This window comes from Nerophis ophidion, linkage group LG14, assembly GCF_033978795.1.
Source record: "Nerophis ophidion isolate RoL-2023_Sa linkage group LG14, RoL_Noph_v1.0, whole genome shotgun sequence".
NCBI classification, from domain to species: Eukaryota; Metazoa; Chordata; class Actinopteri; order Syngnathiformes; family Syngnathidae; genus Nerophis; species Nerophis ophidion.
This window is the reverse complement of record NC_084624.1, coordinates 24,028,903-24,041,285: the sequence shown is the minus strand read 5'-3', so window position 1 is coordinate 24,041,285 and position 12,383 is coordinate 24,028,903. Positions and strand designations below refer to the sequence as shown.

Below are 12,383 nucleotides of genomic sequence, written 5' to 3'. Positions count from 1 at the left end.
CTCCTAGGATCATTGGGACACGCAAACTCCTCTACCACGATAAGGTTGCAGCTCAGAGAGGGAGGCCCAAACGCATTGTGAGGGTCTGCTGGGAACGTCTGGCAGAGTCTCCTGTCAGACAAAGTTTCAATTCCCACCTCCGGAAGAACTTCGAACATGTCACGAGGGAGGTGCTGGACATTGAGTCCGAGTGGACCATGTTCCGCACCTCTATTGTCGAGGCGGCAGATCGGAGCTGTGGCCGCAAGGTAGTTGGTGCCTGTCGGGGCGGCAATCCTAAAACCCCTTGGTGGACACCAGCGGTGAGGGATGCCGTCAAGCTGAAGAAGGAATCCTATCGGGTCCTTTTGGCTCATAGGACTCCGGAGGCAGTGGACAGGTACCGACAGGCCAAGCGGTGTGCAGCTTCAGCGGTCGCGGAGGCAAAAACTCGGACATGGGAAGAGTTCGGGGAAGCTATGGAAAACGACTTCCGGACGGCTTCGAAGCGATTCTGGACCACCGTCCGCCGCCTCAGGAAGGGGAAGCAGTGCACTATCAACACCGTGTATGGTGCGGATGGTGTTCTGCTGACCTCGACTGCGGATGTTGTGGACAGGTGGAAGGAATACTTCGAAGACCTCCTCAATCCCACCAACACGTCTTCCTATGAGGAAGCAGTGCCTGGGGAATCTGTGGTGGACTCTCCTATTTCTGGGGCTGAGGTCGCTGAGGTAGTTAAAAAGCTCCTCGGTGGCAAAGCCCCAGGGGTGGACGAGATCCGCCCGGAGTTCCTTAAGGCTCTGGATGCTGTGGGGCTGTCTTGGTTGACAAGACTTTGCAGCATCGCGTGGACATCGGGGGCGGTACCTCTGGATTGGCAGACCGGGGTGGTGGTTCCTCTCTTTAAGAAGGGGGACCGGAGGGTGTGTTCCAACTATCGTGGGATCACACTCCTCAGCCTTCCCGGTAAGGTTTATTCAGGTGTACTGGAGAGGAGGCTACGTCGGATAGTCGAACCTCGGATTCAGGAGGAACAGTGTGGTTTTCGTCCTGGTCGTGGAACTGTGGACCAGCTCTATACTCTCGGCAGGGTTCTTGAGGGTGCATGGGAGTTTGCCCAACCAGTCTACATGTGCTTTGTGGACTTGGAGAAGGCATTCGACCGTGTCCCTCGGGAAGTCCTGTGGGGAGTGCTCAGAGAGTATGGGGTATCGGACTGTCTTATTGTGGCGGTCCGTTCCCTGTACGATCAGTGCCAAAGCTTGGTCCGCATTGCCGGCAGTAAGTCGAACACATTTCCAGTGAGGGTTGGACTCCGCCAAGGCTGTCCTTTGTCACCGATTCTGTTCATAACTTTTATGGACAGAATTTCTAGGCGCAGTCAAGGCGTTGAGGGGTTCCGGTTTGGTAACCGCAGGATTAGGTCTCTGCTTTTTGCAGATGATGTGGTCCTGATGGCTTCATCTGACCGGGATCTTCAGCTCTCGCTGGATCGGTTCGCAGCCGAGTGTGAAGCGACCGGAATGAGAATCAGCACCTCCAAGTCCGAGTCCATGGTTCTCGCCCGGAAAAGGGTGGAGTGCCATCTCCGGGTTGGGGAGGAGACCCTGCCCCAAGTGAAGGAGTTCAAGTACCTAGGAGTCTTGTTCACGAGTGAGGGAAGAGTGGATCGTGAGATCAACAGGCGGATCGGTGCGGCGTCTTCAGTAATGCGGACGGTGTACCGGTCCGTTGTGGTGAAGAAGGAGCTGAGCCGGAAGGCAAAGCTCTCAATTTACCGGTCGATCTACGTTCCCATCTTCACCTATGGTCATGAGCTTTGGGTCATGACCGAAAGGATAAGATCACGGGAACAAGCGGCCGAAATGAGTTTCCTCCGCCGTGTGGCGGGTCTCTCCCTTAGAGATAGGGTGAGAAGCTCTGCCATCCGGGAGGAACTCAAAGTAAAGCCGCTGCTCCTTCACATCGAGAGGAGCCAGATGAGGTGGTTCGGGCATCTGGTCAGGATGCCACCCGAACGCCTCCCTAGGGAGGTGTTTAGGGCACGTCCAACCGGTAGGAGGCCACGGGGAAGACCCAGGACACGTTGGGAAGACTATGTCTCCCGGCTGGCCTGGGAACGCCTCGGGATCCCCCGGGAAGAGCTAGACGAAGTGGCTGGGGAGAGGGAAGTCTGGGTTTCCCTGCTTAGGCTGTTGCCCCCGCGACCCGACCTCGGATAAGCGGAAGATGATGGATGGATGGATGGATAGACTATTTTGGTTGATTTAATCAGGAAAACTATTGTCAGAACGACTGTTATTGCATTCTTATGGGAACAGTCGCACACATCATTGGTAGCAAAGATGGCGTCTCTCGTTTAGTTAGCCATACTTTACACAAAGCTGTGCTCTGTGTCTCCTTACAGCACCACTTGTGGCGAGTCATTGTATTACATCATTTTCACGCATTGGACGTCACACGTTATTGATATTGCTCCATGTAGATGCATTTATTTTTTTCATGCCGCCAGCAAAACGAGACACACATGTAAACATTACTGAGAGGACAGGCTCCAAAACTCACCGTCTGCGTGAACTGGCTGATAATGTCTCTCAGCTCAGCGGCCATTTTTTCAGCATCACTGGCCTCATCGGACGTGATCACCTGAGTTTCAACTGTTTTATGAAACATATAGAGTGATATTTTGTATGAGATTGTTGATCAGCATGTGTCCATGCACTAAATTAGTGCGATTCCTCAAATATTTTGACCCTAAATAAGCATTCTACAACCCATGGAAACACCTTGATCTGATCTTGTTCGATTTTTGAAAAGTAGCTGTATTCCACACAACTGGTAAGATAGTCCAGAACAGTATCAACCGGGGCACAAACTGTCTTTTCCTTCGGATTTAAAACTCCTCCCATCAATCCACGAAGCCCTATGAGTGAAGTCCAAGACATTCTAAAGTTTTGTTTACATGATTCTCCGTCCAAAAAAACCTCGCCCGCCGGTCTTTCTTTGCTTCAGACCTGCATTGCTCCCGATAAAATTGACCAAAAACTGTTTTTTATCACCTCAGAAATATTTCTCAAGTGAGTTATTTGCTGTCAAAATTGGATCTGGAAATGATAATTCACACGTTCATTTCATCTGGTATTGACTATGGTAATTCTCTATTCATTCTTTTCAACAAGTCAACACCAAAGAAACTTCAGACGATACAAAATGCAGCTGCCAGACTTTAGACTGATGCACCCAGAACAGTCCATATCACCCCCATTTGATCCAGTCTTCATTGCCTTCCAGTCAAATTCAGTTGAATATTTTAGTCCTGACTTTCCGTGTGTTGCATGGTGGGGCCCCTCAGCACATCACTGACTTGTTATGCCCCTACTCTTCAGTTTCATAGTGGGACCCCTCAGTCATACTTGCCAACCCTCCCGGGTTTTCCGGGAGACTCCCGAAATTCAGCGCCTCTCCCGAAAACCTCCCGGGAGAAATTTTCTCCCGAAAATCTCCCGAAATTCAGCCGGAGTTGGAGGCCACTTTGTACCCTTTTTATGTTGTTTTCTGTTGTGTTTTAGTTTTGTCCTGTCTTCTCCTTTGTCTGTACCTGTGTATTCAGTGATTCGTCCTCGGCGAGTGGCGGACCTTTGGGCACACCTACTCGCAATTAATTGCCCGCCAGTATTTAGGCTCGTCACAGACAGCTTGGCCTTACCGGTTAATGTATCCTGTACCTCCCTCGTGCATGCGCCTGCTTCACCTCACCAGACCTGGTACGTTGTTGCTACTTAGTCCTGAATTCCCTAACCTCTTCTGTGTTTGTTTCCCAGCCTCCCTGAGGTAAAGGGGATTCTTTTGTTGGACTCTTGCCCTGCTCAGTGCGCCCTGGCCCTTTCTCCTGCCGACATCAGAGGAACCTATTTTGTCCAGGTGACATGGTGTGCGCTTCTGCCCCATTGCCCTTAATTATCCCTTTTTTGTCTAATTGAAATTTTCCATTTTTGCAATTCCACTTGTCTCCTGTCTCTGCATCCTAGGTTCACCCCCCCTTGACCAAGACCCTAACAGTGTTCATTGAATTGTTGTTTTACTTCTCTTATGTTTTGTACAGCGCTTTGTCATTATATCTGTGAAAAAAGCTTTATGAATACAATTTACTTACTTACATCTGCTCCGATACATTCTTGGTAATAACGTCATGTTTGTGGTGCTGTCTAAGAGCATGTCTTGATGCTGTCTGCTATTTCACATCAACATAGCCACTAGAGACGTAATATGTGCCAATATTACAGGGGTGTACCCCGCCTTACGCCCGATTGTAGCTAAGATAGGCGCCAGCGCCCCCTGCGACCCCAAAAGGCAATAAGCGGTAGAAAATGTATGGATGGATTACCGGGGACATCACATACAACAGAGCTAAGATGTTTTAACTTGTAAGGAACCAAAGATGCCTAGTGTGACATCATAGGTCAATCGGAAAAGCAATACATTTATCGGCACCATAAGGAAATAAGTCTACGGGAGGCACACTACGTATGAAAAATAGTCGCATTAGATCAGGGGTGCCCATTACGTCGATGGCGAGCTAGCGGTCGATGGTGGAGGGTGTGTCAGTCCATCGCCATCCAGGAATTAAACAAATTGACTTAAAAATGAGCTATCATGAATCTTCACAACGATGTCACTTTCGTCACTTGATTGACATTCACGGCACCTGAGGGTCTTGTGAGCTGACGCTGGCTGCCGCCAGATCATTATTAAGAAAAAATGACCGGCAGGAAGGCGAGAAACACTTTTTATTTTAAAAGACTTTGCGCCTTAACCTGCCGTCAAAACTCTAAAGACCGACCGCACAGTCCTACCTTCAAATAAATGCCCTGCTTCAACTGTTTGTGCTAACAAATTAAGAGTCTCATAAAGCTAGCAAGCTACGGAATTTTCCGCCAACGTATTTCTTGTAAAGTGGATAAAAAGTGGTATGGAAGCTGGACAAATAAGATGGCAAAAAGCAACCACTTTCATGCGGTATTGGACAGGAAGGAAGACTTTTTGGTCCCCTTTTGAAAATGTGGACGTTATCATCACTACTGTCTGATTCCAATCAATGCAAGTTATTAGAATCAGGTAATACACCAACTTATATTCTTGTCTTCATGAAAGAAAGGAATGTTAAACATGCTTGTATTATCATTAAACACATTTAACTTGCTAACAAAAATGTATCTTTCATAAGTAAATAAATATTAATGATATATATGAATGAGGTAGATCTCCTCCACTTGGTCAATTGAAAAGTAGCTCGCCTGCAGAAAAAGTGTGCATGGACACTTGGACTTCACACATTGGTGTGAAAATACAAAAAAAAAAAAAAACTATTTGAGAAATCGGACTAATTTAGTGCATGAAAACCCAGTGAATGTGTTTACAGGCATTGGCTCTCAAGTAACATAGGCACCCAAAAGCAAAGAAGATGCAACCGGAATCGAGTCATCTGATCCCCTTTACCTGCACGGAAACAATCTGTAATATCAGATGTCATAGAGAAACCTACCTGGTGTTGGAATGTGAGATGCTACAAGTCCAACATGGCTTCCCTCCTTTAGGTTTGCTGTATCGCTCTCCTCATTCTCAATGCAAACGTCTGACGAGAGCTGCAAAAATCGCAACATTTAAAGTTAAGTTAAAGTACCAATGATTTTAATTTATGTAAAAGCCAGACTTAATTCGATCACTGAGACGTCCATTATTGCATGTTTACTTACTTTGCTTCCCAGCCTCATTCTGTCTATGAGATTTTCAGCCTGGCCATATTTGGCCAGTAATTTATCATATTCAGCCTGAAGAGAATGAAGAAAACATGTATCCTACAGTACAAGGAAGAGGTGATAAATGTGTGCTGCACCTGTAGGTGATACCCCGGTGCAGGACCAGTCTGCTTATGTGTGTCTTTAAAAAGTTCTGATGGCTGGCCTGAATCCTCCAGGACTCTGCTGATCACGTCTAACATCTCCGGGGAGGACTGGGCCCTGATCATAGGACTGGGGACTTGAGGAACACAAGTGGAAGCCTTTGGTATTTTCACCTTAGGAGCTACTTTGGAGAAGTCAGGGAGCGGGTAATGGACTTGACCCTGGCCGTACTTGATGTCGCCGAAGGACCTTCTGCGCAAATGAGAGACATCCCTGGTGAGAACATCACACACTTTGCACTGAGTACTGGGGATGTCAGGATATGTCTCCTCTAAAAGCTTCTCTCTCTCAGAGATACTGCTCAGCGCCGCAGTGTTGACGCATGTTGAGGCGCTGCAGAGAAGGTCATCTAGACTCTCCAGCAGGGACACCTCTGGTAGAGTCTCCGCTTCGATCGGCAGCAAATCCTCCCGGACCAAATGGCGCAGCAACAGCTGGTTAAGGTCAACTGCAGGGCGGGGCTGTGTTGGTGCTCCTTCAATAGCAACCTCTTGCGGTAAAGTTGCTTGTTTCTCCACATTTTCAGGCGACTGAAGCACAGTTTTTCCTTCATCAGATATCACGTTTACCATACGGGTGAAGTAAGGACTGCCCAGCTCTCCGTCATATGGGAGGTCCTCCTGATCCTCATCGCTGGTATTCTGCCCCGGGTCTTCATACTCCTGGTGCATAGTCTCCTCATCTTGCATGGTGTTGTGTCTTTGCAAGTTTGAGTGGATGTTTGTGCAGCCCTTTGAGACACTAGTGATTTAGGGCTATATAAGTAAACATTGATTGATTGATTGATTGACTCCTGACAACACTGAAACCTGAGTAGGTATCATCCACAACTGATTGCTCAGCACTTTCTGCAAACAACCACATTAAGATCTCTTATGCTTCTTATTTGTGTCTTTTTTTTCTCAAGCCATCATCATGAAGACTCACCATTGATATGGACACTGGCCTCTGACCTTGCACACTTCTCCTGCGTGAGATGAAAAGCTAAAGAAGAAGCCTGTAGGTCACTGAGGTGAAGGCTTTCATCCTCGCTGAGGTCCACCACAATGCTGTGTTGAATTCTCTTTTCCCACAGAAGTGTGGTCCCGTGCGCCTTCTGGACGTCATCATCAGATTCTACTGGGTTCTCCTCCATGACTCACTATTCCACAGTATTGGTAAGTCTTTAATGCAACATATGAGTCATATAGTAACACAGTAATAATACAAAACCCAAAACCAATGAAGTTGTCACGTTGTGTAAATGGAAAATAAAAAGAATACAATGATTAGCAAATCCTTTTCAACTTATATTTAATTGAATAAACTGCAAAGACAAGATATTTAATGTTCCAACTGGTAAACTTTGTTATTTTTTGCAAATATTAGCTCAATTGGAATTTCATGCCGGCAACCTGTTTCAAAAAAGCTGGCACGAGTGGCAAAAAACGACTGAGAAAGTTTAAGGAATGCTCATCAAACACTTATTTGGAACATCCCACAGGTGAGCAGGCTAATTGGGAACAGGTGGGTGCCATGATTGGGTATAAAAGCAGCTTCCATGAAATGCTCAGTCATTCACAAACAAAGATGCGGCGAATGTCACCACTTTGTGAACAAACGCGTGAGCAAATTGTCCAATATTTTAAGAACATTTCTCAACGAGCTATTGCAAGGAATTTAGGGATTTCACCATATATGATCCGGGATATCATCACAAGGTTCAGAGAATCTGGAGAAATCACTGCACATAAGCAGCAATGCCCGTGACCTTTGATCCCTCAGGCGGTACTGCATCAAAAAGCGACATCAGTGTGTCAAGGATCACCACATGAGCTCAGGAACACTACAGAAAACCACTGTCAATAACTCCAGTTGGTCACTACATCTGTAAGTGCAAGTTAAAACTCTACTATGCAAAGCCAAAGCCATTTGTCAACAACACCAAGAAACGCTGCCAGCTTTGCTGTGCCCAAGCTCATCTAAGATGGACTGATGCAAAGTGGAAAAGTGTTCTGTGGTCTGACGAGTCCAAATTTCAAATTTTTTGGGAAATTGTGGATGTCATGTCCTGCGGACCAAAGAGGAAAAGAACCATCCCGACTGTTCAAAGGCACAAAGTTCAAAAGCCAGCATCTGTTATGGTATGGGGTGTATTAGTTAATGCTGAAAGGTACATACAAGTTTTGTAGAAACATATGTTGCCATCCAAGCAAGGTATTTTTCATGGAAGCCCCTGCTTATTTCAGCAAGACAATGCCAAGCCACATTCGGCATGTGTTACAACAGCGTGTCTTCGTAGTAAAACAGTGCGGGTACTAGACTGGCCTGCCTGTAGTCCAGACCTGTCTGTCATTCAAAATGTATGGCGCGATATGAAGCCTAAAATACTACAACGGAGACCCCGGATTGTTGAACAACTTTAGCAAGAATGGAAAATAATTCTACCTGAAAAGCTTCAAAAATGTGTCTCCTCAGTTCCCAAACGTTTACTGAGTTTTGTTAAAAGAAAAGGCCATGTAACACAGTGGTAAAAATGCCCCTCTGACAACTTTTTTTCAATGATTATTTGCACAAAAAAAAATAAGTTTCTCAGTGTGAACATTAAATATATTGTATTTGCAGTCTATTCAATTGAATATAAGTTAAAGGATTTGCAAATCATTTTATTCTGTTCTGCGATGAGGTGGCGACTTGTCCAGGGTGTACCCTGCCTTCCGCGCGATTGTAGTTGAGGTATAGGCACCAGCGCCCCCCGCGACCCCAAAGGGAATAAGCGGTAGGAAATGAATGGATGGATGGCTGTATTCTGTTTTAATTCACTCTTTTTCACAACGTGCCAACTTCACCGATTTTGGGTTTTGTAACTCTGCACATGTTCTGTGATCATACGAAGACTGCAGTTGTTGTTCCACTCCAAAAAATATCATATTGTGCCACAAATGTGCTTGTATTCTTCTCATTATTCATTATTCTCATGAATATTTATGCTAAATCTGACTGAATGTATGTAGTATTTACAAACCCTGTTTCCATATGAGTTGGGAAATTGTGCTAGATGTAAATATAAACGGAATACAATGATTTGCAAATCATTTTCAACCCATATTCAGTTGAATATGCTACAAAGACAACATATTTGATGTTCAAACTGATAAACATTTTTTTTTGCAAATAATCATTTACTTTAGAATTTGATGCCAGCAACACGTGACAAAGAAGCTGGGAAAGGTGGCAATAAATACTGATAAAGTTGAGGAATGCTCATCAAACACTTATTTAGAACATCCCACAGGTGTGCAGGCTAATTGGGAACAGGTGGGTGCCATGATTGGGTATAAAAGCAGCTTCCATGAAATGCTAAGTAATTCACAAACAAGGATGAGGTGAGGGTCACCAGTTTGTAAGCAAAGTGTCGAACAGTTTTAGAACATTTCTCAACTAGCCATTGCAAGGATTTTAGGGATTTTACCATCTACGGTCCGTAAAATCATCAAAAAATCACTGCACGTAAGCAATGATGTTATGGACCGTTGAACCCTCAGGGGGTACCCACATCAGTGTGTAAAGGATATCACTAAATGGGCTCAGGAACACTTCATAAAACCACTGTCAGTAACTACAGTTGGTCGGTACATCTGTAAGTGCAAGTTAAAACTCTACTATGCAAAGCAAAAGCCATTTATCAACAACACACAGGAACGCCGCCGCCTTCGCTGGGCCCGAGCTCATCTAAGATCGACTAATGCAAAGTTTGGAAACCGTGGACGTGGTGTCCTCCGGAACAAAGAGGAAAATAACCATCCGGATTGTTCTAAGCGCAAAGTTCAAAAGCCAGCATCTGTGATGGTATGGGGGTGTATTAGTGCCCAAGGCATGGGTAACTTACACATCTGTGAAGGCACCATTAATGCTGGATGGTCCATACAGGTTTTGGAGCAACATATGTTGTCATCCAAGCAACGTTATCATGGACGCCCCTGCTTATTTCAGCAAGACAATGCCAAGCCACGTGTTACAGCAGCGTGGCTTTGTAGTAAAAGAGTGTGGGTACTTTCCTGGCCCGCCTGCAGTCCAGACATGTCTCCCATCAAAAATAAGGGGCGCTTTATGAAGCGTAAAATACGACAACAAGACCCCGGACTCTTAAACAACTTAAGCTGTACGTCAAGCAAGAATGGTAAAGAATTCCACTTTCCCAAAGCGTCAACAATTAGTTTCGTTAGTTCCCAAACGTTTATTGAGTGTTGTTAAAAGAAAAGGTGATGAAACACAGTGGTGAACATGCCCTTTCCCAACTACTTTGGCACGTGTTGCAGCCATGAAATTCTAAGTTAATTATTATTTGAAAAAAAAAAAATGTATGAGTTTGAACATCAAATATCTTGTCTTTGTAGTGCATTCAATTGAATATGGGTTGAAAATGATTTGCAAATCATTGCATTCCGTTTATATTTCCTTCTAACACAATTTCCCAACTCATATGGAAATGGGGTTTGTAGGATTTCTGAACAAAATAGCCATCTATCCAAACGCAAATGTCCATTGTGCATTCTCTCATGTAAGTACCCTAACAATGCTAAAGATACTTGTGTTGGTGAATTGTAAGTATGGCACCGCAATTCCAACAACAGGTTTATTTTTCAAGAAAAATAAGAGGAACATTTCCACATAAATAGCCGGTGTAAAGAAACAAACACAGAGAGCATTGCAAATTGTACACTAGCAATTAAGCATGTTGTATTAACCCTGACATTTCCAGGAAGTCACTTACATCTCACACATATACGTACAATATACTTACATAATCCTTCTGGGCTGCCAAAAAAAAAAAGTTGTTTCAAAAATGCTTCCAAGCTTCACCTATACAAGTAAGTAAGTACAGACCTTCTCTCCCCTCCTGTCTTGACATATGCTTTCTTGAACAGGTTGTGTTTCTGCACCATCATTAATACTGCACACGGTGCTAGTGGTGTCCACCTGGACCTAGACTGGCAGCATTCAGGCGTCCGGTTGCTTAGTAGCAGTAACAAAAGTGACACATGCATTCTGTTTTTTTAATAGCGTCAACAAAAAGAGACTGCTGGGGACCGCGAGACCAGGGGTGTCAAACTCGTTTTTATTTTTGTTGAGGGCCACATCGCCTGAAACAGCCCACTACCTATAATATAGGTTTTTTAAACATAAGATCATTGTCTCCCAAAACGTTATTAGTTAATGATATTATCAGAGACAACAATCTTAACGTCATCGGTCTCAGCGAAACCTGGCTTAAACCAAACGACTTTTTTGCGCTAAATGAGGCATGTCCTCCTAACTTTACACATGCGCATATTGCCCGTCCGCTTAAAAGGGGTGTGGGGGTCGCACTAATATACAAGGAAAACTTTAACCTTAGTCCTAACATAAATAATAAATATAAATCGTTTGAGGTGCTTACTATAAGGTCTGTCACACCGCTGCCTCTACACCTGGCTGTTATCTACCGACCCCCAGGGCCCTATTCGGACTTTATCAATGAATTCTCAGAGTTCGTTGCTGATCTAGTGACACACGCCGATAATATAATCATAATGGGGGACTTTAATATCCATATGAATACCCCATCGGACCCACCGTGCGTAGCGCTCCAGACTGTAATTGATAGCTGTGGTCTCACACAAATAATAAATGAACCCACGCATCGCAACGGTAATACGATAGACCTAGTGCTTGTCAGGGGTATCACCGTTTCCAAAGTTACGATACTCCCATATACTAAAGTATTGTCCGATCATTACCTTATAAAATTCGAGGTTCAGACGCATGTTCGTCAAACTAATAATAATAATAACTGCTATAGCAGCCGCAACATTAATACAGCCACAACGACAACTCTTGCTGACCTACTGCCCTCGGTAATGGCACCATTCCCAAAGTATGTGGGCTCTATTGATAACCTCACTAACAACTTTAACGACGCCCTGCGCGAAACCATTGATAACATAGCACCGCTAAAGTTAAAAAAGGCTCCAAAAAAGCGCACCCCGTGGTTTACAGAAGAAACTAGAGCTCAGAAATTATTATGTAGAAAGCTGGAACGCAAATGGCGCACGACTAAACTTGAGGTGCACCATCAAGCATGGAGTGATGGTTTAATAACTTATAAACGCATGCTTACCTTAGCTAAAGCTAAATATTACTCAAATCTCATCCACCGTAATAAAAACGATCCTAAATTTTTGTTTAGTACGGTAGCATCGCTAACCCAACAAGGGACCCCTTCCAGTAGCTCAACCCACTCAGCTGATGACTTTATGCAATTCTTTAGTAAGAAAATTGAAGTCATTAGAAAGGAGATTAAAGACAATGCTACAACGGGGTTCTATTAACACAGACACGATGGTATATACGGCGGATACTGCCCTCCAAAATAGTTTCTCTCGTTTTGAGGAAATAACATTAGAGGAATTGTTACAACGT

The 12,383-nt window shown here is 44.6% G+C and overlaps 1 protein-coding gene across 1 annotated transcript in view; it reads right to left on the bottom strand.

The window, feature by feature from the left end:
* Positions 1–7,077, bottom strand: part of LOC133568907 (uncharacterized) — a 37,835-nt gene extending 30,758 nt beyond the window's left edge. The window contains exons 1-5 of the mRNA XM_061921099.1: positions 6,870–7,077; positions 5,876–6,624; positions 5,736–5,810; positions 5,525–5,624; positions 2,548–2,639 (exon numbers count right to left, since the gene is read on the bottom strand). Of these exons, the coding sequence (XP_061777083.1) occupies positions 2,548–2,639; positions 5,525–5,624; positions 5,736–5,810; positions 5,876–6,624; positions 6,870–7,077 (1,224 nt within the window). The remainder of the gene's footprint in view (positions 1–2,547; positions 2,640–5,524; positions 5,625–5,735; positions 5,811–5,875; positions 6,625–6,869) is intronic.
* Positions 7,078–12,383: the final 5,306 nt, after the last annotated feature.